Source organism: Furipterus horrens, unplaced genomic scaffold (genome assembly GCF_987537825.1).
Source record: "Furipterus horrens unplaced genomic scaffold, mFurHor1.1.pri manual_scaffold_9, whole genome shotgun sequence".
In the NCBI taxonomy this organism is placed as follows: Eukaryota; Metazoa; Chordata; class Mammalia; order Chiroptera; family Furipteridae; genus Furipterus; species Furipterus horrens.
In genome coordinates, this window is record NW_028327179.1 from 19,835,625 (window position 1) to 19,863,483 (window position 27,859).

The 27,859-nt window shown below is 38.9% G+C and overlaps 1 protein-coding gene and 1 pseudogene across 1 annotated transcript in view; one reads left to right on the top strand and one right to left on the bottom strand.

Annotated features, from left to right (window-relative positions):
- Positions 1–23,781, bottom strand: part of TSPAN13 (tetraspanin 13) — a 38,067-nt gene extending 14,286 nt beyond the window's left edge. Inside the window, exon 1 of the mRNA XM_090287138.1 lies at positions 23,597–23,781. Coding sequence (XP_090143264.1) covers positions 23,597–23,659 — 63 coding nt within the window. The 5' untranslated portion in view covers positions 23,660–23,781. The remainder of the gene's footprint in view (positions 1–23,596) is intronic.
- A 1,584-nt stretch (positions 23,782–25,365) lies between these two features.
- Positions 25,366–26,025, top strand: LOC150001380 (large ribosomal subunit protein eL19 pseudogene; annotated as a pseudogene).
- The last annotated feature ends 1,834 nt before the right edge of the window (positions 26,026–27,859 follow it).

Below are 27,859 nucleotides of genomic sequence, written 5' to 3' on the forward strand. Positions count from 1 at the left end.
AAAAAAAAAAAAAAGAACAGTATCTTAGATGGTAAAAGCTGGGACTAAATTAAGGATCTTAAAAGAAGGAGCTTATCCTGGATTATCAGGTGGCCCTAAATGTCATCACAAGTACGCTGTACCAGAAAGGCAGAGGGAGATTAGAGACATACAGAGAAGAGACAGTACTGTAAAGAGAGGCAGAGGCTGATGTGGCCACAAGACAAGGAATGCTGGCTGCCACCAGAAGATACAAGAGGCAGGAACAGATTCTCCCCCAGGCCCTTCTGAGGGGGTCGCAACCTTGTTCCCACCTTGACTTCAAACTTCTTGTTGCCCAAACTGTGAGAATAAATTCTGTTGTTTCTAAGCCACCACATTTGTGTAATTTTTCACAGCAGCCCTAGGAAACTGATACAGAACAATTCACACACCTGGAGTTGGACAAGTCAGGAACCTCCAACTATCATGGGAAGCTGCTTGTGTTAATATTTTAGCACTAGTAGCATCCCCCCATGTCACTGGAGTGAAGTATTCAGGGATCCTGTCAGACACTCCGGGCAAAACAAATCCCTCATTTACATAAGCAGCATTTCAGCAACATGAGAAAATGTCTCTGCTTTCCCAGCTACCAACTTATAGCCTTGTTCCTGATGAGAATCTTTTCCCCTTTGAAAAATAATGTCTACTACTAAACGGGGCGGGGGGAGCACTTTATCCCTTCTGTAAGAAGTTTCAGGTCTCAGGCTTGGTATTGAAGACATTATCTAGAACATTCACAAGTATTTGTTGTGGGTTTTTTTTTTTTTTCTGCATAAGGGAAGAAAGAGGCTACACCCTCCTCTATCTCTTAGTCAAGAGTAATCCTCATCAAGTTCACTCTGCTGTGTCTCTAATACAATTTTCAGTCTATACTCATCACTAATACCAGGCACCCCACCTTCAAAAACAAGGAAGAGGTTACCATCAGTTTCCTGTTGTTGCTTTAACAAGTTACCACAAGCTTCATGGCTTAAAACAACACAAGTTCTCTTGCAATTCTGGAGGTCAGAGTCCAACATGGAATGTGGGTCTCACCAAGCTGCAATTATGGTGTCAGTTAAGGTTGCATTCCTTCTGCAAGCTCCAGGGGAGAATCCCCTTCTTTGTTTTTTAGAGCTTCTAGAAGCCATTTGTATGCCTTGGCCTGCAGCCCCCATTCCATCTCCAAAGCCAGCAGTGCAGCATCTTGAAATCTCTCAGACGACAACCTTCTTCTCTAAACCCATCTCTTTCTCTGCATAAACTCTCCTGCGTTGCCCTTATAAGGACCTTTGTGATTACATAGGTCTCCCCCAGATAATCCAGAATAATCACTCTATCTCAAGATGCTTAATTTAATCACATATGCAAAGTTCCTTTTGTTATGTGAAGTAACAAATTCATAGGTTCCAAGGACTGGGATATGCACCATTGTGGGGAGAGGGGTATCATTCAGCCACCCATAGACAGTTCTGGGCACATGTGCAACTGAGTTACCATAGAATCCTTCCTGCTACAAATATGTTAAAGTATTGAAAAATGCTGTGACATTTAAATACATAGATGAGCACACAGAAACTCTGGGTAATTCCCATAGCCAGAAAGGAAGGGAGAACTGAAAGTCAGAACCAAAAGTATATAACTGGTGGGAAGAAGTTCAGGTATCAGAACAGTCTCTTCAAGGGGAAGGACTTGAGTTTTACACCAAGCAGAATTGGGAAGTGGAACTAAAACCCTGCCATAGCTATGACCTCCTGGAAAGCAGTAATTTCAGCGTCAGGGGTTATGCAAAAACTACCCCACTACACCCAGGAAGACAGCAAAGATTTTTTTAGTCTCTTCAAAAATCCTCCGGCAAGAAAGAGAAGCATCAAGCATACCGTGTCTACTTCTGGAGTCTAAATGTATACGACCCAGGCATGTGGCAATCTTCAAGTCAAGATATTTACATCAAAGCTGATCGCAGGCAGGGAGAAATCTAGAAGAGAAAAACTCACAGAAACCAATTCAAAATGACTTGGGGAAGGCACTTCTGAATCCCAGTCCTGATGCCATTCCCAAAGAAAAAGATAAAAACTTTGTTGTTAATCAAAAAAAATCACAAAACACATAAGAAAAAAAATCTACCAGGACAGAGATGCAAAACAAGAAACAGCATTCCCAAGGACTTGAGGCAACAGAACCAAATAAATGAGACTAAAGTTAAACTCACTAAAAAGATAAAAGGAATAAAAACAACATGGAAAAAAAAGACCTCAATGCTATATTTAAAAATGCAGAATTGAAAAAGAGCCAAACAGAATAAATCCAATGAAAACACAAAGAATAGAAACATGCAATACGAAGAATAAAGCTTCAGTGAAAAAGGAAAAATTGACAGGCCTTACTCAAAATTATTTTTAAGAAAAAAACAGGAGTAAAAAACCCAAAATTTCCTTAACTGATGAATAATAGCCATCAAAACCCCAAAGCAAAAATCATACTTAATAATGAAACCTGAGAAATATTTCTTTCAAAATTCAGGAGTGAGACAAGTGTGCCATTTCTATTTGCATTATGCTGGAGGCCTTAGACAAATGAGTAAGAGTGAACATAAAACAAAGCTGAGGGGAAAACAAAATCGTCATTATTCAAATTAATAGGAGTATCTACATAGGAAATACAAGAGGATGCAAATATTATTAGAACCGGTTAAGAACCAGAAAATTGACTACAAATAGGATCAATATACAAATCAGCAGCACAGTGATGCATCAAAAAAAAAAAAAAAAAAAAATGTAATGCGGTTTTAAGGATGCAATTTGCAATAGGCCCCCAAATATAAGGCACAGAGAAATAAATCTAGCAAAAGTATTACAAGACCTTCAGGGAGAAAACTGTGAAAGGAATTGAAGAACATGAAACAGACTGAAATTGAATGAGGAGAAATAGCATGTTCATGGGTGAGGACACTCATAATAATAAAGCATCAATTCACTTTCAATTTAGCCTCCAACTTCAGGTTTCTAGTCAGTCTCAATAGGGTTTTGGGTGAAAGTTTACACAATGATTCATTAATTTACACGGAAGAATAAATGTCACCAAAGAGCTATAAACATTTTTAAGATTAAGAAGGACATGTTATTTGCTGCACATTTTCTCAGCTCAGACACACCGTCACCCGCACAGTGCATAAGAAACGCTCCAAGAGGCAAATCAACCTTTATCGGTGGTAACATCTAACTGTCCCAAACCCTGTCTTTGTTGCTGTTTTCATCATATTCTGCAAAACCTGAGCCTGACTCTACATCTTTTGAACACATTTAATTTTTAAAACTAGTAAATACTTAAATAAAACTAAAAGAACTGAAGAAGTTAAAAATCATTAAAATGAGTATCAGAACTTATTTTAATGTTTCAGTAATTAAAATCAAGTAACTGACACAGATCTAAATAAGCCAGCAGTGTAGGCTTGGAGAGATATGGAATTCTAAATCATTAGGGAAACAGTAGACTTTAATTAATACCCCTATCACAATTACCATATCATTTTCAAAAAGAACAGTAGTAGTCGCCACCTCACACCATAAATGTAAACCCTAAATTTATAAAGCAAAATTTAAATTTTTAGGAAAAAAATACAGAAAAATGTCTTGACTTTGTGTTTAAAAAGAATTTCATTTTTTTAAAAAAACAATGGCAGTAAAAACAAGCAGAAGAATCTAGACCATTGTCCATAGAAAGAAGAGCAATTTATCTCTTTTCTTGTACTGAATTTGTTGAGGTGACATTGATTAAGACAAATATAAAGGTTTCAGGGTACAATTCTATAATGCATCATCCATGTAATGTACTGCGTGTTCACCACTCCAAGTCAAGTTTCCTTCCATCACCATTTATCACCCCATCTACCCTGTTCTACTTCCTCCAGCCATCTTTTCCTCTGGTAATCACAATACTGTAGACTATGAGGGGTTTTTTGTTGTTGTGATTGCTTAATCTCTTTCCCTTTTTCACCAAGCCCCCTCCCCAGACCGCTTAGTCTCTGACAGCTGTGTGTGTTCTCTGCATCTATGAGTTTGTTTCTATTTTGTCTGTTGGTCTATTTTGTTCATTAGATCCCACATATAAGTGAAATCATATGGTATTTGACTTTCCCTAACTGGTATATTTCACTTAGCACAATACTCTCCAGGTCCATCCATGCTGTCACAAAAGGTAATGTTTCCTTCCTTTTTATGGCCAAGGAGTACTCCATTGTGTAAATGTACCACTATATTTTTACCTGCTCATGTACTGATGGGCACTTGGGCTGCTTCCAAATCTTGGCTTTTGTAAATAATGCTGCAATGAACACAGGGGTACATATATATTCCTTCTAATTAGTGTTCCAGGTTTCTTTGGATATACTCCCAGAAGTGGAATCACTAGATCATAAAGCAGTTCCAGTTTTAACTTTTTGAGGAAACTCCATATTGCTTTCCACAGTGGCTGCATCAACCTGCATTCCCACCAACAGTGCACTAGGGTTCCTTTTCTCCACATCCTTGCCAGCACTTGTTCGTTGATTAGTTGATGACAACCATTCTGACAGGCATGAAGTAATATTTCATTGTAGTTTCAATGCACATTTCTCTGATGATTAGTGACGTTGAGCATCTTTTCATATGTCTATTGGCCGCCTGTATGTCCTCTTCGGAGAAGTGTCTACTCAGGTCCTTTGCTCACTTTTTAATTGGATTTTTTGTGTGTGTGTATTGAGGTTTATAAATGCTTTATAAACTTTATATATTAACCCCTTATAAGATGAGTTGGCAAATATGTTCTCCCTTAAAAGCGTTGTCTTTTTGTCTTGTTGATGGTTTTCTTCGCTCTGCAAAAACTTCATAGTTCGATGAAGTTCCATCTGTTTTTGTTGTTACTGTTGTTTTCCTTGCCCAAGGAGATATATCACAAAAAATACCGTGACACAGAATGTCCGAGATTTTACTGCCTATGTTTTCTTCTAGGATTTTTATCTTTTCAAGTCTAACATTTAAGTCTTTAATCCATTCTGAGTTTATTCTTGTGTGTGGTGTAAGAAAGTGGCTTGGTTTCATTTTTTGCACATATCTGTCTAATTTTCCCAACACTATTTACAAAAGCAGTTAATTGACCATAAAGGCATGGGTTTATTTCTGGGCTCTCTATTCTTTTCCACTGATCTATATGTCTGTTCTTATGCCACTATCATGCTGTTTTGATTACCTAGCCTTGTAGTATAGTTTGACAACAGGTAGTGTGATTCCTCCAATTATGTTCTTCTTTCTCAAAATTGTTGTAGCTATTTGGGGGTTTTTGTGGTTCCAAATAAATTTTTGGAATATTTGTTCTAGTTCTGTGAAATATCCCATTGGTATCTTGATAGGAATTGTGTTGAATCTGTAGATTGCTTTGGGCAGTATGATCATTTTAATGATATAAATTCTTTCTACCCATGAACAGGGTATATACTTCCACTTTATCTTCTTCTTCTTCAATGTCTTATAATTTTACAGTTCTTTTATTTCTTTAAATTTTTTTTTTTTTAGTGCAACTGTAAATGGGATTGTTTTCTTAGTTCCCTTTTCTGATAGTTCATTATTGGTGTATAGAAATGCAACTGATTTCTGGATATTTATTTTGTATCCTGTTACTTTATTGAATTCATTTATCAGTTCTAGTAGTTTTTTGTGTGTGTAATCTTTAAGGTTCTCTACATACAGTATCATGTCATCTGCAAATAATGACACTTTTACTTCTTTTCCAATTTGGATGACGTCTTATTTCTTCTTGTCTGATTGCTGTGGCTAGGTCTTCCAGTAGTATGTTGGATAAGAGTGGTGAAAGTGGACATACATGTCTTGTTCTTGATATTAAGGGAAATGCTTTTAGTTTCTGCCCTTTGAGTATGATGTTGGTTGTGGGTCTGTCATATATGGCCTTTAATGTGTTGAGGTATGTTCCCTCTATTTCAAATTTGCTGAGAGTTTTGTTTTATCATAAATAGGTGCTGCATTTTAGCAAGTGTTTTTTCTGCATCTATTGATATGACCATATGACTTTTATACTTCATTTCGCTTATGTAGTGTACCACATTAACTGATTTGCCGATATTGTGCCAACATTGCATCCCAGGAATAAATCCTATTTGATCATGGTATATGATCTTTTTAATGTGTTGCTGGATCCAGTTTGCTTCTTTTTATTGAGGATTTTAGCGTCCATGTTCATCAGGGATATTGGCCTATAATTTTCATTCTTTGTAGTATCTTTATCTGGTTTTGGATTTAGGATAATGCTGGCCTTGTAAAATCAGCTTGGGAGTCTTCCCTCCTAAATTTTTTGGAATAGTTTGCGAAGCAGAGGTGTTAGTTCTTCTTTGAATGTTTGGTAAAATCCTCCTGTGAAGCTATCTGGTCCAGGACTTCTGTTTGTTGGGAGTTTTTTGATTATTGTTTCAATTTCACTAGTTGTAATCTATATATTCAGATTCTCTAATTCTTCCTGATTCAGTTCTGGAAGACTGTATATTTCTAGGAATTCAGTCATTTTATACAGATTGTCCAATCTGCTGGCATAGTGTTATTTGTAACAATCTCTTGTATTTCTGTGGAATCAGTTGTTATTTCTTCTCTTTAATTTCCAGTTATTTTATTGGGTTATCTCTCTTTTCTTCTTGATGAGTCTGGATAAAAGTTTATCAGTCTTATCTTTTTGAAAACCAGCTCTTGCTTACACTGATCTTTTCTGTTTTTTTTTTTTTTTTTAAGACTCTATTTCATTTATCTGCTGATCCTTTTATTTCACTTTTGGCTACACAAAAACACACCAATTTTGATAAGTTGTTTTTTTTTTTTTTTTTGAAAATGCATGCTGATATGACAGCTGTCACAATGTAATTACAAAATTGTTTCAAATCAAGTTAAAGACAACTAAGTGCTAGCAGAGCCAATTTATGGGGGAAAAAAACAAACTTTTTGGCCAACCCAATAGTTTCATACCATTATGATCAGAAAAGATGCTTGATATGATTTCAATCTTCTTAAATTTACCAAGATTTGTTTTGTTTCCTAACATCTGACCTATCCTAGAAAATGTTCCATGTGCACCAGAAAAAAAATGTGCATGCTGCTCCTTTGGGGTGAAATATTCTGAAGACATAAATTAAAGCCTGTCATTTAAGGCTGCTGTTTCCTTTGTTGATTTTCTGTCTGATAGATCTATCCAATGATGTCAATGGGGTGTTAAAGTCACCTACTTTAATGTCAAACTCTCCCTTTGTGTGCTTCATATACATAGGTGCCCCTATGATTCATGCGTAAGTGTTTACAAGGGTTATATCCTCTGTGGATTGCTCCCCCTATCATAATGTATGTCCTTCTTTGTCTCTTCATATAGCTATTGTTTGAAAGTCTATTTTGTCAGATATAAGTATGGCTACTTCAGCTCTTTTTTCATTTCCATTTGCATGAAATATCTTTTTCCATCTCTTTACTTTTAGTCTGTGTATATCTTTTTTTCTTTTTTCTTTTTTTTTTGAGATGGGTCTTGTTTTCTTATCCATTCAGTATCCCAATGTCTTTTGATTGAAGCATTTACTTTTAAAGTGATATTGATAGGTATGTATTTATTGCCATTTTATTCTTGTAACTATGCTCCTCCAGTTTTGATTTTTTCCATCCTTCTTCTTGAAGAAGGCTCTTTAACTGGTTTGGTGGTAACAAACTCCTTTAGTTTTTTCTTGCCTGGGAAGCTCATTATTTCTCCTTCAATTTTAAATGCTCCCTTTGCTGGGTAAAGTAGCCTTGGTTGTGGGTCTCTGCTTTCCATCACTTTAAATATTTCATGCCTCAAATGTTTCTGTTGAGAAATCAGCTGACAGTCTTATAGGAGCACCCTTGTAGGTAACTAACTGTTTTTCTCTTACAGCTTTTAAGATTCTCTCTTTGTCTTTAATACTTGCCATTTTAATTATGATGTGTCTTTGTGTGGGCCTCTTTGGGTTCATCTTGTTTGAGACTCTCTCTGTTTTCTGGACTGGTGTGTCTTTTATCTTCACCAAGTTAGGGAAGTTTACAGTCATTATTTCTTCAAATAGGTTGTTGATCCCATGCTTGCTCTCTTCTCCTTCTGATACCCCTATAATGCAGATATTGGTTTGCTTCATGTTGTCTCAAAGTACCCTTAAACTAAGCTCTTTCTTTTTCCATTGCAGTGTTATTTATTATAGTGGGAAAAAAGAAATAATATATATTCAACATACATGGTTCAGTAAACTGCTGCTGAAAAAACATGTAGCAATTACTTTCAAAGACCACTCAAAGAAATTAGAAAATGCTTAATATATTAAGTGACAAGAATCAACATATGAAATGGAATATATAGTATCAACTGAAATTTTTACATACATACATACATGTATAATGGTCACTAAAAAAAGGCAAGGAAAATGTTAACACCATGATAAACTCATTTTTAAAAATTCTTTTTTCTTTTTGCTGGTCTGATTGGGTGTATTCTGCTATATTGTCTTCCAAATTGCTGATTCAATCATCTGCTTCATCCAATATACTGTTTATTCCAACATACTGTATCATTATTCATTTCTGATATTGTATTCTTCATTTCTGACTGGTTCTTTTTTTTATGGTTCCTATGTCCTTTTTCAAGCTTTCTATGTCCTCTTTCATGTTGTAGTAGCCCTCACTAAGTTCCTTGTACTTCTCATTAAGTCCCTGAAGCCTTCCTTATAAATATCATTTTGAAATCCATATCTGATACATTGTTTGCCTCCATTTCATTTAGCTCTTTTTTTCTGGTGGATTTCTCCTGTTCTTTCATTTGGAACATGTTTACTTGTTTTCTCATTTTAGCTGGCTTTTTCTTTATTCTATGTAGATCTGCTATGGGTCCCAGTCTTTGTGGCGTGGCCTTATGCAGTAGGTGTCCTGTGGGACCCTGTGGCACAGTCTCCTTGATTACCTGTACTAGTTGCTCCAGGAATGACCCCAGTGTGGATTATATGGGCCCTCCTCTTGTAAATGAGTCTCAATTGTTATTGGCTTATTTGTATGTGGGGTACACCCTCAGGCTGGCTGACTACAGGAATCAACCCCAACTAGAGTGTATGAGCTTCTATGCAGGTGCTGACCAACACAGAGTGGAATTTGCCTCAGCAGAATCTGGTGCCTGCTAGGATCTCCCTTTAGATATGCTATTTGTGAATCTCATTGGATCCTGTTCTGAAGTTGTCTGAAGCTGGCCACTGGGTGTGTTGGTTCTGAGGCCTCTTGGGAGGAACTCTTGTGCAAACCGATGTCACACACTGCCTATGACTGGCCCTGGGCAACTTGTTTGCAGCTACAAAGTAATTCACAGTTTGTGGCTGTCTCTGCTGGGCCTGGGTGTTTGTGGGAAGGATCAAGCTGTGCACCAAGACTGGCTTTTACCAGCACCAGGCCCAGAGGCAAGATAGCAAAAGTCTCAAGGAACCCTGAGATCTGCCTCTGCATGCCTTCACCTGACAGCTGCCTGTTAAGTCAGTCACTGCAAGAGCCTCTGGCAATACCTGAGTTGCATGAGATAGAGATAGGTTCTCAATGAGTCTGCGTAGGGGCAACAGGTATTCACCAGATCAATACAGGTTCAGACCCGGTGCCAGTGCTGGGTCTGAGGGGACTCAGCAAATGACCCAGGACATACCAAGTCTAGCTGCCACTGGCGGGGTGCTCACATACTTTTGTGGTGGGGTGAGGTCTCACGGAGTTGTCAGTGTGAGGCCAGCAGTTTATCAAGCCCAAACAGACCAAGATTTGGCCACATGAAGGAAAGGCTCTGTACCGGTCAGGTATGCGAGGGAAAAATTTCTCCCACCCTAGAACCACATAACTCAGCCTGTCCCAGAATTTCTTAGACAAGAACCCCAAAAAGCACGTAAAAATACTAATTTTGCATTTACTATGTGTAAGGAAGTATTCTAAGTGCTTTACATTTATGAACTCAACTTCACTACAAGAAGTAGGTAGTAATGTTGCCTCCACTTTCCAGATGGGTAAAGTTACACAGAAAGACATCAAGTAACTTGCCCAATGTTACACAACAAGGAAGGGACAGAACTGGAATATGAACCCAGGCTGCCTGGATGCAGATTTTATGTTCTTACCTACAAACTATACCTCACAATAAAATTTTCAAGTTCTATACAATAAAAAACATCAGACACACATGGGCCAGCAGATATTCCCAACACACACATATATTAAAGAACACCTAACAAATCAATTAAAAAAAAAAATGCACATTGAAAAGTGGTCAAAGCTAATTTAAGGGGCAATTCACTAAAAAAGAATCCAAAAGGCCACTCAACAAATGTAAGACGTTAAAACAAATTTTAGAACAATGTCACATGTGTTTGGCAAAAATTAAGCCTGACGACAGCAAGGACGTGGAGGATCTAGACCTCACATTCCAGAAGAAGTGTAAACTGTTGTAGCCACTTCACAGAACAATTTGGCAGCGCCTATAAAAATTCAAGATATGTATCCCTTATTAAACAAGCAATTCTCCTTCTAGGTTAATACCCAAGAGAAACACCATGTCCCCAACGAGACACGTATCAGGATTTCTGCAGCCTTGTTTGTAATAGCAAAAACCGAAAACCTCAAACGCAGTGACTAGAGAATTCATAAACTCTGATGTGATCACATAGTAGAATATCAGTGATTTTGATTCATTTCTATTAAGTTGATAAGTTTCAAACTTAAAAGAAATGAAATACATTGTATAATATTGATTATATATAATATATCATATATATAATTTTCAAACACAAAAATGTACTATATATTCTTTGTGGCCGTTTACTAGGTCGAATTGTCATAAATATAGAAACATGCATGGAAATGACAGATGTTGATTTCAGGACGGTGACTACTTCTGAGAGGAAAAAAATGGGAAATGGGAAGAACAGTGCACCTTTAACTGTAACAACTTCTTTAAAATAAGATGTGGCACAACAATGGCATCTGTAAAATCAGGCTGTTGGATTCACAAGTCTACCATATTATTTTCTGTGCATTTGAAACATTTCCTGACTAAAACTAGCCTTGACAATTTAAAAGCTCCTTTCTTACAAGGGCACCAATCCCGAATTCTTCTGCTTTGCTTTCCTCTGTAAAGTGGTCCCACGTTCCTCCCTCCAGCCTTTGTTTTCACTACTCCCCAAACACAGCTACTTAAATCAAGACCTCATTGGTCTTTCAAATATGTCACATTAATGCGTATCTGGGCAACTTCAAGTATTGTCCACACTGTCTCCTACAATGTTGCTCCATTTGGGAAAAAGGAAGGCTTTCAAATGAAGGTGGTATATACCTGCCGTCGGCAGGCAATGATTTGTTGACTCTCCGCTTGTTTCTAGGTCTGTTACACTTGGGTGCTTTTACACGTGGAACAAGATACCACCCTCTCACCCCCTTCTTATACCCAATTCCCAAGCACACAAAAACACAAATATACATTCTCATTTGTAAGGTGGGAAAGAAGATAGGTTTAAATATCCAATCCAAAACAAATTTTGAATGTACTACTATACAACAGTGAAAATGCCCCAAAATAAACTTATTTGAAGTAATAGTTTTCTGATATGCCCCCCAAATATGGTAGGATTCTTACTTAAAAAAACTGAAAACAACATAGATGTTTTCTCGTATGTGACTGGTGTTTCCAGCACATTGTTACGAAGATCCCCCAAGTGGTCATAATTAACTTTTTTAATTAGAAGTAAAACCTGAATGTTTATGATATGCCTCTAAGATTATTTTATTATCATTGTCTCTGTAACTTTTACTATAAAGGAACCTTTTTAGAGTTAATAATGAAACTATTTCTGAGTAGTGGTAATTATATGTTATGGTTGGTTTGTAATTTTGAAGAGAATGGGATTATAATGAAGTCTTCCACACTAGTGATCTAAACATTATTAATTGCAACAAAATTAATTCTAAGTCTATAATTTAAAAGCTTCTGTTGGTGGCTAAAACTTGGTAGACAAAGAAACTGCAAGAATCTTTTGTTCAATAGTAACAACAGTTTCCTTATGAGGCAATTGTAATGGAAAGTAAATTTAGACTATGACAAAGTTTCCTTCCTTTCAGACAGAATGCTGATTAAAAACACATTATGGATCTGTTAACTAGTTGATAGCAATGTTTTTACGAGCAGGAAGTGCTGACCTTTCCTGTTTTCTCTTTAAAACAAAGAAAGGTGAATCATAAAAACAGCTTTTAAAAGAGAGATTACAAAAACTATAATCATGTCAGAGCAAGATTATGGATCCCGATGAAGGTAAGAAATGGAGGGCATTAGAGGGAAGAACCCAGCACTTCTCAGTCAAGGCTCATGAGATAGCAGCACACTGAGGCCCTTAGCCACAGCCAGTGATCTTAATCAATTCCCTTCATTTTGTAGGGACAGGCATGCCCAGTGACACAGAAGCACAGCTGTGGCTTTTTTTTTTTTTTTTCCCTTGGTGCATATTTTTTCTCCCTGTAGGATCATATCATAGTGCCAACAATAGAGCTAAATATTTTTAAACATTGAGATATAATACTAAAGGCAATATTACATTGCATAAGATATACTAGTTTTTTCTCTGTAGCCAGATCGAGATGTATTTGAACAGCATCCCTTTCACTTACTCCCTGTTAGACCTGGTTGCACAGGCATGGATAAAAAAACAATAAAGTCCTCTAACTCACACGACTTTTCTACTACTCAACTACCATATTTATTTTGTGCTTTTTATTTTTCTTTTACCTGGCCTAGACATTTTGTCATCTATGCCTACATTTACACACATGCACATCATTCATTGCCTGCAGTAGGGGGCAAGAAATTCTACTCAGGATGAAGAGCCTTTGTCTTAGAGCTCACAACAGCAAATAAAATTGTTTAAAACTAATAAACATGTACTGATGCACCTTTGGGTTGATATATGCAATGCCATTACAGAACAAAGAAAACATTATGTTGTGCATAATTTTCTTTATAATCCAGTTTCAGTGGGTGTTGAAGTATTAAACCACTACACTCAGCCTTTCAAGTAATAAAGAAGTTGCCAGAATATTTCAAAATTAGGAATAGAAGAACCAGACAAATTGCTGCCCAGAAAAGTGACCTCTGTAGTGACATCTGTTGCTTTTCCAAGCCAGCACACTCATTTCTTTTAAAACTCTGAATCACAGTGTCTCACTGGCCCCCTCCCACCACTACCAGCAGCAAGACACAAAATTTAGGCCTAATCAGTAGTGGGTGCTCATCCTCCTATCCACAATGATTGGCCCATGGGATGGGTCCATATACCAATAGGGTCAATCAGGATGTCCCATATGATAATACAGGGATATAGAAAGATTTTTATAATGAGTTCTTCTGGCACAACAAGCTATAAGGACAATTCAAATTGATTCCACCATCTTGCACATGTAAAGATCTGGCCTCAGAAATAATCTAAGCAAGAGACTAGGTGAGCTGAAAGGATAGGAGTAAGAGTATTCTGACCTTTTCTGAGCCCCTTGATCCAGCCATACTTGATGATCCAACTACTGCATGTCTAATTATATTTAAGAGTTTGCACTACCTTGCCAACACATTCTTTTAAGCTCATCTATAACCCATGAAGAAGTCTGGTTAATGTAAGTTCCATTTTGCAAGCACTTACCATACATTTTTTTAATACCTGCTGATCTGCTTTGACCCTGTCCACCTTCACCATTGTGACTACCTTCCTACCTAGACTAACTCTAAATCCTTCACCTCGTCAATAAAATTTTTAAAAATAGAAGCACTTCCTTTTAGCTGAAAAGACCTCCCTAAAACTTGTTACTCTAAGGACAAAATTACAAGGGAACCAATGAGCCCATAAAACTGTCCTAAGGCCATCTCCTTTCTGCAAACATCATCCCTACACTTATCAGATTTAACTCCAACCTAAACTTGACTGAAGATTGGGAGCAGAGAGATTACAAAAAGCAAAATAAGACAACTTCAGGGGGTGATGGATATGTTCAAGGTCTTGAATGTGGTGACGGGTTCACAGGGATATATGTATGTCAAAATTCATCAAATTTATACCTTAATGGACAGCTTATTGTATGCTAATAATACCTCCATTAAACTGTCTTCCCCCACTACACCCCCCAAAAAGACTTAACTTTATAAGGGAAAGTGTTTTACAGCCCCATCTTTCTTTTGATATGGAACAAATCATGATGCCTAGAGTTACAGATGTAATTTGGTGACAAGGAAGAAATTCACGTGCCAAGAATGATGGGGCCAGAAAACAGATGAAGAATAGGACTAGATAACATGCTTGAACTGTGCACTTGTTCTGGACATGTTGCTACATGAAAATAATACAGCTTAGTATTTCGAGCAGTAGTGACTGGGTTTCTATTACCTGAAGCTGGACTCTATTCCTAATATGATGATCTGAGGTAATTTCAGAGTCACTCTTCCTGACCTCCAGCCATTCTTCGAATTCTTCTACACTTTAAGTGCCACACAATCAAGGCACATGTTGATCTGATATTTCTAGCACCTAGCTAAGTGCCTGGTACATAAGAGGCACTCAAAATATACTGCTGGATGAAAGAACTCATAATATCACTCACCATGCTCAAAGGACCAGCAAATACTTATCCCCTAACTTACACAATATTTGCAGGGAAGAAATTCAGACAAATGATGTTCCAGATTACTCTTTCTCTATGTAACCTATAAAAGGGATTTTCATGCCTTCATCAAATATCCACATTTCTAAAACAAGAAGCAAAGAAAGACTTGAATTATTTCTATAACAGCTACATTTTTTTTTTTTTTTTTTCTGAAGGTATCCAGATTCTACCAGGGTAAGTGAATTACTTTGAAGATGAAAGAGGAATCCAGAACATTTGAAAAAACTGGATTCAATTCTGTCGTCAAATGATTCAAAGATGTTTTGTCAGCCCTGGGCAGTATGGCTTGGTTGGTTGGAGCATCCTTCCATAATCAAAAGGTTAAGAATCTGATTCCTGGTCAGGGCACATACCTAGGTTGTGGATTTGATTCCTGGGTTGGGCGCTTACGAGAGGCAACCGACTGATGTGTCTCTCGCACATTGGTGTTTCTCTCTCTCCCTTCCTCTCTCTCTAAAAAAAAGGCAATAAAAGAAATTTCCTTGGTTGAGGATTTAAAAAAATAAAAAAGATTTTTGTCAGCACAGAAGCAAGAGAGATGTTGTGGTGGTAGTGGAGGGTGGGAAATTCACAACAGTACTAAGATTTAAAAGGACTACATCACCAAATATAAGAGCACCCACAGATGTATAAAGAAAACAAGGCCCCAGACGATCTGCCCTCTGTATGGTTCAACATTCCTAATGAGGACTTATACTTGAATACTGTACTGTCCCTCTGAACTTCTGCCTAATTGGAATACTGAAGAAAAGTTCAGCGACGATCAAGCACGTGTTTCTACGATGCCAAACATCTGGGTGGTGATTTGAAAATTCTATAAATAAATTTAGATATTGCTTAATACCCTGAAATTTAGTGTTGAAGCCAAGACCTCAGTTCTTCATTTCATTTTCTTCAAATGACACTGGAAGCCTATCATGCCCTTGTCACATATTTTTCTTTTCTATGTACTCCATGGTGCCAAGTAGATTATTTTATACTCATAGACACAAAATATAAGTACATAATAACTGTAGAGAGAAAATTATACAAAGGGAACCAAAAGTAAGGGACCTTGACTTGGCGTTTTCCAAGGACAACATATTTGAGGTGGCACCCACAGCTGCCAACTGACTTCCAACCTACTCTATCTCTTGCTTCTTTGGAGCAGTCAGGGTGACAATAAGTGGACTGATGGGCAGAAGAGCCCTGCAGTGATTCTTTCATTCACGTAACTAAATGCCAATCATATGTCAAGGCTGTGCTGGGTACTCAAGAAAGCAGGTCCTTTATGGTTGAGAGGCACAAAACCTATAACATGAAAAATAAAAGGGTATTTGCTCTTTTAAATGGCTTCATTAATCAATTCAAGTATCAAGTCTTAGCCCTCATCTTACTTAGTAGCATTTGAAAGAGACGTTCGATTCTGTCTCCTTAAACAATTTGCACTTGGCTTCTAGGACACCAAACTCTACCACATTTTCCTCCTACTTGACCAACCATTCCTTCTCAGGCTCCTTTGTTGGCTACTCCTGGTCTCCCAAAGCTATTATAAGAGCATCCTTGGTTTCATCCATGGACCATTGCCCTTCTCCATCTGTCCTCACTAACTTGTTCATTTCATCCAGTCTCAGCCCTAAATACCATTCTGTATGTTGATGGCCCCATGAATATATACCTCCAGCTACTCCTCTCCCCTGAACTCCATGGTTTTTAGTCTACCTGCTACTTGAGATCTCCACTTGGGTAACTGATTGGCATCCCATCTAATACCAAACCCTTTATTTTTCTCCCTAAACCTGCTCCACTCACAGCCTTCCCCATTCTCACTAATAGCAGATCCATCCTTGCCAGTTGCTTAGGCCATAAACCTCGAGTATGTGTGACTTGTCTCTTTCCCTCATATCAATTTCAATCCATCAGGAAATTATATTGGCCCATCTTCAAAATACATCCAAAATTTAACTACTTCTCTTCCTTCCACTCCAATCATACCAGTCCAACTTGCCACCACCTCTTGTCTAAATCACTGCAATAGCCTTAAAAGTGATCTCACTGCCTCCACGCCTGCCGTTGACAATATATTCTCAATTCAGTAGCCAGGCAATCTGTTCGACAAAAATCAGGTCCAAAGGCCCCAATATCGCTCAGCACCAAAGCACAAGGTCCTTATAGTGCTCTGAAGACCTTTCATAATCTAAATCCCCTAACTTCTCTGACTCATTTCCTAACTCCACCCTGTGCTCACTCTGTCCCAGTCACACCGGCCTCCTCTTAGTCCCTCACATAAACCAGGAATATTCCCCCTTCAGGATCTTTTCAAAGGCCATACCCTTGCCCTTAAATACTTCCCCAGGTGTGTGTCCTTCAAGTCTTTGATCCAAGCAGGCTAATCCGACACCACCTACGAAACTGTGTACTTACCCTCCCCTCCTCACCCACTCTGCCCCATCACTCTTCATTCTGCTGACCCCAGTTTTCTCCACAGCACTTTTTCACCTTCTACTATGATATATAACTTATTTACTTATTGGTTATCATCTATCTCCCCCGCCTCCCACCCCAAATAAGATCTGCGAAGGCAGGATGTTTGGTTTTGTTCACTGTTGTTGATGCTCTGTCAGCATTTATTATTAGGTTGAAAAAAGAAAACTATTTGGGTTCATCTGATAATCCATTTATATTAGATAAGGGAGTGGCCAATTCTGCAAATTCAATTCAAGACGTTCCTAGAGAGTTGAGGTTCTGCATTAAAAAACAACAACAGCAACAAAGAAAAAACCCCACTACTCACTGAAAGATGCAACAGAGAGGAAGCTGTGATCCCTGCCGACAGAAGGTCAGTAGTCTAGCTGGGGGAAAAGCAAGCACACAGCTATCTACAGTACAAAGCCCTGATATGGTTAACGGCCAAGCCAAAGTAAGACAGAATCTTACAACGCGGGCTCTCTATCCTTGCTGTGATTTATAATTAGTTAGGAAGCTATGTAAAAAAAAAAAAAAAAAAAAAAAAAGGCTTTACCAAAAATTATATGCTCTCCCCCTCTGCCTGAGTCCTGGATACATTAGTCTGGGGTGGTATTCAAGGATTAAGATTCTCAGAGGAAAATTTAAGGAAACAATTAAGTCTGACTGAAGAAAGGAAAGGCTCTATTTGAGTAAATTTACAAAGACAGAGCAAGGCATTCTAGGCTGTGGCAGAGAATCAGCAAAGACAGAAAAGCAAAAAAGGGCAAAATATGTGGGAATCCTCTGTGGCTGAAATCTATAAAGGGATGTAGATGGGAGGAGCAGATAGTGACAGATCCTGAATAGCGTGCTAAAGAATTCAGGTTTATTTTTGAAGAGTTTCATCCATCATTACAAGCAGGTTTGGATTATTCATTTTACCGTGCTAAGACAGCCTGGAGGATGAATTTAGGTGAAATGTGTTTAAAAAAAAGGAAGAGACACTCAACTTAGCCTGTTCTCTCCAGCAATTCAAATATGTTTGAAGTTACGATGCTCACTTTTATTCTATTTATTTATTTTTTAATCCTCACCTGAGGATGTGCTTATTGATTTTAGAGAGAGGAGAAGGGAAAGAGAGAGAGAGGGAGAAAAAGCATCAATGCAAAAGAGAAACATTGATCGGTGCCTCTAAAGCACGAATGCAAGAGAGAAACATGGATTGGTGCCCCTTCAAACCCACAACTCAGGCATGTGACCTGACCAGGAATCAAACCTGAGACCTTTCAGTTTACAGGGGTGATGCTTCAATCAACTGATCCACCCAGCCAGGGTAGAAAAGCGCCCACTTTAAAACCACCTGAAACTATATGTAAAATTAAGTCTCTGAGATGTTCAAATCTCACTTTCCAAACATGGGTTGAAATACAATTTTTCATAAACTTAATTGTTTCTTTGTAAATGCCTCTTAATTATGTAGTTAAACTTTGTGAAAGTTAATAACATTTCAAGTGAGAAAGGGCATAAATGGCACATTTTTGTTACTGTGTTTTTAAATCAACAGCTGGAAATCTTTACAAACATAATCGGCACAAAGGCAGATTATAAATATCAGCACAGCAGCATCATGGGAAAATAATGAATCATTTAAAAATTCAAAATGCCAGTAAATATTTAGTAACCACTTACATATTTTAAATTCATTCAGTCGTTTGAACAAGAGCAGAGAGAGAAGTAACATAAACCTAACCACACACTAAAATACCAAACAAGAATAATTTGGCAAATGATGATTAGAATTTTGAAAAATGATAAATAAAAATTTGAAAGCAATTGCAGTAAATATATTTTTGTTTGTCTTAAGCACTAGGAGTTTTCATTTATTTTGGAGTTGAGAATGAACAAAATTAGAACACTTTAATAACCAGAAGAAGACACACACGCACACACACACACACACACACAGGTAAATTATTCCAAATTTATACCTATCACATCTGTCTTTCTTTTCTTTAACAGATGAGAGATTAATATTACTATTTTGAGTGTATACACTCTTGTCTCCCCAGAGCGCACGAGTTAACACTAGCCTTAGTGTCTTAGAAATCCCAACAGTTTGAAATTTTCTTTATGATAACATGCAAGTTTGTAATTTGAAAATTTTAAATAACTGAATTTTTCCACCTGAAGGTGTAAGGACTTAATTTTCTTTTCTGTAGTCCACCCAAAGCATTTATCCACATTCTACCATTTTATCCTCACTACAACCCCATTAGGGAAGAGTAAAAAATATCACCAGTTTATAAATATAAATAAATAAATAAATAAATAAATAAACAAACCAAGCTCGAACAAACGGTTTGCCCAAGGTTACATTCCAAGCAAGTTGTAGTTAGTATTCAAACTTGAGTTTTCTTCCTTATTCCAGTACTTTTTCTCCCTATAGATTTCTCAGATATATATTTTTATCTGCTAATGATGGCATTTTTAGCTATTTTAAGACAATCCTAATTTCAGAGATATTAAAATATATATCTTACAATTAATAGAAATCAGTATAATTTTTTATCAGCATGGAAATTTTTATCAAAACACTCAAACGTATGGGAAAAAATGCAAAAGAAAAAATCAATAGAAACAAACTTGGAAAAATCTTAGAAGAATGAATATGGAAAAGGACACAAAATTGAAACTTCTGAAATTGCCTTTCTAGTTTTAAGAGCACATTTTAACTTATTTTCTGTTCCTTACATTCTTAATTAAAACTACATATATAATCTACACATAATCTCGTCGACATATAATCTCAATAGTTCAATTCCTAAAAGTCTTTTCTGTGCTTAAGAAGCACAAGGAAATGTTATAAATCTTCAAAATTTTATACATATTGCAATACATCATTTATTTCATATTTTCTAAAATTCCCCACAAATCGCTAAGTATAATTTTATTTTATTTATTTACTTTTAGATAGAGGGGAAGATAAGGAGAAAGGGAGAGAAACATCAATGTGTGGTTGTCTCTTGCATGCCCCCAACTGGGGACCTGGCCCGCAACCCAGGCATGTGCCCTGACCAGGAATCGAACTAGCAATCCTTTGGTTCACAGGCTGGTGCTCAATCCACTCAGCCACACCAGCCAGGGCCAAAGTAAATGTAATTTTAAAAAGTTATTTTTCACTTTTGTCAAAATATTTTCAATCAAAATTATTTTAAAATAAACTATTAAAAATCAAATAATCATTTTCCTAAAGTGGTTTTAATTTGTATTTCTATCCAAAACAGTGTAAAAAAAAAATGACCCATGTTATTTCTACATTTCCCTGATTCAATCATACACTCACTCCCTCAATTTCTCTAACCCAGATCTACCCTAAATGTTGTATCACCTAGAGGCAGTTTCTCCCATATACAGCATTTAATTTTTCCATGCCATGAATCTCAACTAGATCCTGTCTTCACCTATGTATTGATATGTTTATTCTTTCCCACAGTTCTCTGCAAACTGCAAATGTTTATTGACTGAATAAAGCTCTTGAGATCATATGTAAGAAATACAGGAAATAAAAAGGAGGCTTCATAAAAGCATATTGCTTTTAAAGCCCAGCTTGGTTCGCTGTTGTATTCCCAGACTCTCAGTGCCTAGCATATAGTAAGTACTCAAGAAGCAGCTTTCAGTTTCTTTAAATGTGGGACATTCTGAAGCAGATCAGTCTTTCTTATAATACCACAAAAGTGCACAATGAGATTAGTTTCTCCCCTTCTTCCCATACTTATAAACTGTTGGTCTTCACTACATTTAAAGTTGCTCAGTACTAAGGATCCTACAAATTAAAACCACCAAACCATAATGACAACAACAAGAATCATTGCACCTTTGCTAGTGATCAAATGTCCTTGACAAGTTTGGGAAACGTTCCTTCCAACCTATTTCAGTGACATACTTACTGGACTGATCAGAATTTCTGCTCTAATCTCAGGCTTATTAGCAGGCCACTTGCGTACACGGACAGTTTGGCGGGTGGAGTCAGAGTCCTAAGTTCCTCAAGAAAATGCTTCAACACAAGAGATGACACAGCAGGCAGTGGCCTTTACCCCTGCAGATCCATATGCAGTTTTGGTTTTACTAAACACTTAGAAATGACTTTGGTCCTAATGCTGTAATTGTGAGCATATTTTAGAGGCAGTGACTCAGGTGGGATCGGAACCTACCAAGGGTCCTCCTTTTCTTGCCTTAAAAAGAAATGCCTCTCAAGTCTTCAACCTCACTCCCCACCTTTCAACCACCTCACATTTCTCATCCCACAATATTGAGGGAGAGACCAGGAGAAATACAGAATTGAAATAATAGCTGTGGCACATTTTCAGCATGTTATTTAAGACCTGGTCCAACTTTCACCTTTGTTCATCTCCAACTTAAACTGCTGAAATTATTTTAGCTTGCTCACAATGTATAACAAGTAGACACCAATTCATTTAAAAGAAACATCCTTTTGTCTACAAAGTCTCGGATTTAAAAGGGCTAACCATTTTTATAGTCCTGTGAATTCCCAATTAATTTTTACTGCATAGCTATTAAATCAATAGAATACATTTTGAATGTCAATAATTTAGAACAGATATAAGTCTTAATGTGTTCTTTTAGAATCACCTTTCCCCTTGCTTTCCTGATACACAGTAAACACAAAGTGAATGAATTTAATCTGAAAACAACAGAATCAGATTCAAAATATATACATACTACACATTAATCTATAGAGACACCTCAATCAAGTAACTATGGAAAGCACACCTTCTACTGTGCAGAAACAGACATTATAATGTTAAGTATCTGGTGAACAGGACCCTAAATCATTGGGGGGTGGCAGAGGTCAGGGCGCAAAATGACCAATCTGAAGTTCTAAGTAGATCATTCATGTTAATAAAAGACCTGGAGAATTGGTCAGCATTTACTTAAGAGATAATCAATGTGATAAGCATGCTTCAGGTAAGACAAAGGTGGATTTTAATCTGAAACTCGCTATGGTTCTCCAATTACAAGGAGCTCTATCATGAGGTGTTCTAGAACTGTTTTTCCCCAAGTCTACCACTGGTGACCATGTTATTAGACTCCTAACTACCAGAAAAGCATACTTTATTCCAGCTTCTGTCTTGCCTTCAAAGCTTTGCAATCCTGTTCACATACAAAGGACCAGTAATGGTAAACTGACCCAGCCTCTCTCCTGTTGGTGACCACAAGGCAGCCTCTCCATTCCAAAGATGTAACCTAAGCTTGCACAGATGGCCTAGCTCACTGCTATTGCAGGGGAGCTGGGTTTGTTTTCAGGGAGGGTGCTGCAAAACGCCAGGTGTATTTATAGAAGGAAGCAGGGCTATATGATGGAGGGATGATGACAGAAGAGGAAGCATTTTTCATTTGGTAGAGAAGCCTGTGGAAAGATCTGGATTCCACAGCCTGGATTCTACTCCTGTCGCCAGCTACCAGCTATGTAAACTTGAGACCCTTTTTGGTCTGTTATTTTATGAATTCAAACAATGCCCCTTGCCTGGGATGGATGTCAGCCTGACCAACGAAAATTCGTATGTCAAGCCGGGGACTTGGTAGGCAATCAATAAAAGGCAGCCTGCTCTCCCATCCTCCTGTTCACCCAGAATTGCGCCAACAAAATCAGAGAGACGTCAGTGTTAAAACTAAAAGCCACAAGCTGGTTGGCAGGGAAAGAAATAACTTGGGTAGAGGCTCGCGTGTTTACCGGAAGATTTCGTTTAAAATGGAGTTAGAATATTGATAAGAGGGGACATATGGAAAAAGCATTCAGTATGAACAAAACTGCCCCCCCCCCAAAAAAAACAAAAAAAGACATCCCTTTATGTAAGCGCGAAACAAACTTCGGAAGCTGCGGATATCCTGTGAACCTCCTCTGTGGCCTCAATTACAATCGCAGGAGCACGTAGAGCTAACCTAGATGCACAGGGTCCACATGCCACCTTGTCAGTTTCCCATTACGCTATTTTGAAAAACTGTCCTCAGACCCGAGCCGGCTCTCTCGCCTCCCAGCCCTTCCCAGATGGATTTGGAAGCCAGGAGCGAGTATTATAAGGGGCAGCACGATCAAAGTGGGAAGATCTGGTCAAATAACTGAACGACAAGGCAGTGGGTGAGGGGGCGGGGTAGAGCAATGTGGCAGAAACGGAGCTAGCCAGACAGAACGACTGCGGCTCCACAATAAGGGAAAGGAAGAGACTGCGACCAGCGCCGGCTCTGAGTCGCCGTCGGGGGTGATGGCGAGGCCCGGGGCGCGCAAAGCGTGGGAAGACGGGAAGAGGGCGCAGGATGAAGTAAGAGAGTCGCTGGCCAGGCAGGCAAGCCAAGGAGCACCGGCCCGAGCAGGTGCAAAGCCCCCAGACCAGCAGGAATGGTCTCGGGATACTAACCGTGTAGAGCAGGTTGAGTGCGCACAGGCAGTTCTTGGAACACGTGAAGCCCCCGCAAACCATCTTGAAGCCTGTGGTTCCCGGCACTGCAGGTAAATCTGGCTCCGGGGGACGCTCCCGGACACCTTCTTTGTCTTTGCCTCCCGGGCCAGGCCGAGCCCAGGAAGCAGCGCGGACTCCGATGGGGGGGGAATCGGCGTTGGGGTTGCAGTGCACAGCGTGCCCGCGGTGGCTCCGACTCGCTCGGGAACCTGCGACCGCTGCAGCTGGAGCCCGAACCCCCGCCCAGCACACCCGCCTCGTCCTGTGTGCTGATTGGTCGCCAGCAGGGAACAAAGGTGGAAATATGCAAATAAATGCGCTCAGCCAGTCGGGATCCGGGAGGGGCGGGGCAGCCCTGGGGAAAGGGGGAGGAAGCCGCAGGCCAGAGCGTGTGACTTGATCTCTCTGTGGTTTTCTGGGAAGCAGGTGAGGAGAAGAGGGCGGGGCTCGATGGAGATCCACGCTGGCAGGGAGAAAACAGGGCAGCACCCCGTGGTTCTTGGCCCCGGCGGATGACGTGGCACCATTTTGGATGAGATTTTAAAATTAAGCACCAAGCTTTGTTCGAGTTAATGAAGGAAGGCATAAATTAATCAATAAATGAATGAATGTCAAAGATTTAAAAGAGCGAATGAAGCGGAGAGAAATGAAAGGAAGGTAATTAGTGAAAGAATAAAAGGAGAGTATGAAATCTGTGCTTCTCTCTGAAAATAGAATAGGTAGTTGTGGCGCTTGTCAGGCCAGATTTATCCTACAGGGATTTGCAAAATATTAATAAACTTATGAATATGTGCATGCAAAAGGAAGTCAAGAGAGGTTATTTTTTGTCTTCCAATCCTGAATTTCAGTAAGATTTTTTTCACAAGTAACAGTGAAATTTTTTAAATCACCTAGTCTTCACCCCAATCAATTCATTATCACTTTATTGTTTACTGTAAAAATGCAGCTAGTATCCTCAGATTCCTGACCTATATATTGAATTATTAACACTATGTCAAGCTTTCTGCACAGTACATACCTGGCACAGGGTAAGCGCTCAATAAATGATATCTAGTCGTAGTAGGTCTAACAGTTTTGAATACCTACTGTGTTCCAGGCACTAAGATAAACCAATGAAGGTTTGGTTATTTCATAGTACCTTCTACCAAAAACAGTTCTTATAAAGACATTTCCAGATACATGGAACCTAAGAATTCATGTTGAGTAAACTATATGAGAGAAAGTGCTAAATATATGTTTAATAAAATATAGCAGCTGATAAAAGTAATTTGTCTCCTTGAAATTCTCTGCTCCCTCTTCTTACTTCTCCTTACCTCTCCAAACCCCACCACATCAGTAAGGGCCTACTGATTCTTTAGCTTTCATATTCCACATTAACCTTTCATGTAAACCAAGAAGTATTCTAAAAATCAATCTGTGAAATGACCCTCTAGCTCAAACAATACTTTGGTGCTTTGATTTCATTTTAAAAACCAGAGGCTTACTAACGAAGGATTAGCAAGGAGATCTATTTTCCCTCTTCCCATTTCTGGATGTCACCAACATTATTACCACTTAATATATTCAACCAACTATGGTAACTCCCTTTCTGTCTTCTTCCTAATATTCTCAACCATCTCCCTGTGGGTTTAATCTCTCTTTTTCTCAGAGAAATGCCACCTATCATTCAGGGATCCAGCAGGTAGGAGATGGTTCATCAAATAGCATCATTAAGAAGTCTAGGGGGTAGCAGCCATGAGTATGCTCAGGCTTCAGAAGAGGCTTGCCTCCAGTGTCCTCCGCTGTGGCAAAAAGAAGGTCTGGTTGGACCCCAATGAGACCAATGAAATCACCAATGCCAACTCCTGTCAACAGATTCGGAAGCTGATCAAAGATGGGCTGATCATCCGGAAGCTTGTGACTGTCCATTCCCGGGCTCGATGCCGGAAAAACACCTTGGCCCGCAGGAAGGGCAGGCATATGGGCATAGGTAAGTGAAAGGGTACTGCCAATGCGCGAATGCCTGAGAAAGTCACCTGGATGAGGAGCATGAGAATTCTTCGCCGGCTACTCAGAAGATACCGTGAATCTAAGAAGATTGACCGCCACATGTACCACAGCCTGTACCTAAAAGTGAAGGGTAACGTATTCAAAAACAAGCAGATTCTCATGGAACACATCCACAAGCTGAAGGCAGACAAGGCTCACAGAAGCTTCTGGCTGACCAGGCTGAGGCCCGCAGGTCTAAGACCAAGGAAGCTCGCAAGCGTCGTGAAGAGCGGCTCCAGGCCAAGAAGGAGGAGATCATCAAAACACTCTCCAAGGAGGGAGAGACCAAGAAATAAAGCTCCACCTCTCTTACCTGTACATAGTGGCCTTGGCAATTACATGGATCAGTCATTAAATAAAGTAGCATCATCTACCTAAAAAAAAAAAAAGAAGTCTAACAAAGGAACTCTTTTCAAAAGTGTGAACAAGGTTCATCCTAGCAAAAGCAGGTACTTATGAGTTCCCTTAAGTCTGAGGGGCAACTTAAGGGAGCAGTTACAGAAGCCAGGACCTTTAGTTGATAGGAGCTGGGAGCTTGAAAAGAGAAAACAGAAACTGCAACAAATGTGGGCAGGCAGGGTGGGCAGAAGAAGTGAACATAATGGATTTCTCCTTAGGATCGGGATGTAGAATTTTACAAAAGACCATTTAGTTCATGCTACCTAGGAGATAGATAAACTACAAAATCATAGCCTTTTTTTTTTCTCTCTGTGATGTGTGAGAGAAATAGCAATCAGTTGCCTCTTTCACACCCCCAAGTGGGGACCTGGCCCATGTCCAGGCGTGTGCCCTGATTGGGAATCGAACCTGCAACCTTTTGGTCCACAGGCTGGCACTAAATACACTGAGTCACATCAGCCAGAGCAAAAATTATAGCTTTGTAAAAAAACCTATCAGACAACTGAGGTGCCAAAGACATCTAAATTAATAAAATCCAGAAAGTAATGAGACATCTTAGAAAGAGAAGGCCCACAGCTGCTTTCATCTCTTGTGGATTGGCTGTAGAAGAAAGACTGCCACAGAAAGAGATAAAAAGAAACTAGTTGACCATTTAACTATCTTTCAATGTCCAAATGTGGACTAGTATGACAGTGTATATAATCCAAGTGTTACCAGTCTGACACTTCAAAAGGCCGAAACTCAAAATTTCAGAGTTTGGAGTAAGGAAAGTTTTATTGATTGAGAAGGCCCCAACTGAGAAGACAGGAGCTCTAGTGATACCCAGAATCCATCTTAAGATGTATGAAGAGTTTAGGCTTCTTTTATGTCAAAGGAATGGGAAATGGGAGGACCAAAAGGTGATAGGCCATCGCAGATATATGGGGGCCAAGCGGCTGTCCTAGGAATATTATGCTAGTTGATGTAAGTCTGGTCAGGAAGTCTTTGCAAATCTTTGAGGAATGATACATAATTCCCTATCTCCTCAAGCCACAAGCAGAATTCCTCTAATGATAACCAAGTCTGTATAGAAGGCTAAGAAGAAACAGGATTGAACAAGGTGGTATCAGAGTGACCAAGCATTTTGTTACACAAAGAGCCCCAGCCACAAAGTGAATCTACAACAACTTGCCAACTCTAACCCATGGGCCTGCACTCAGCACAAGGGTTATAAGACCCAAGGCTGTGGTCAGACAAGAGTGCTCCCTCCACAACTGTATCAAGGCATACAGGCCTTCTCCAAGTACACAACAGTAGCCAAAAGCTGGGTTCAGGACAGGAAAGATGAGAAAATTCCCTACAAAGCAGTCTGGGACTTTACCTAATGTGGTCTTTACCTAAGGCATTGGCTGCCAAAGGCTAAAGGAGTCACAGAAGAGAAAAATTCCACTATGGTATACTGCAAGAATCCTTCAAGGCTGGGGAAATACAGTAGGCTATGAAGAGATCTCACAGGACAGGATTGGAGCCAAGGATTTAAATAGAGATCAAAGAATACTCCCCAGTGAACAAAAAGGTAATAAACAGGTTGTAAAGCACAGAAAGCTCCCAGGGCTCAGAAAGCTGGTGGCTGGGGAATAAAGCACAGAGATTTCTAGGCACACCTCCTTCCTGTAACAAGAAAGTCTTGATAGTGCCCTCAAAAATATTTGAAACAAATGCTGAATTGAATCTAACTAAGCCTTTAACAAGTCCTGATCCAGCTCAACTATAGCTTGGATTGACTTAGGCACCCACAGTAACAGCCTGACAGAA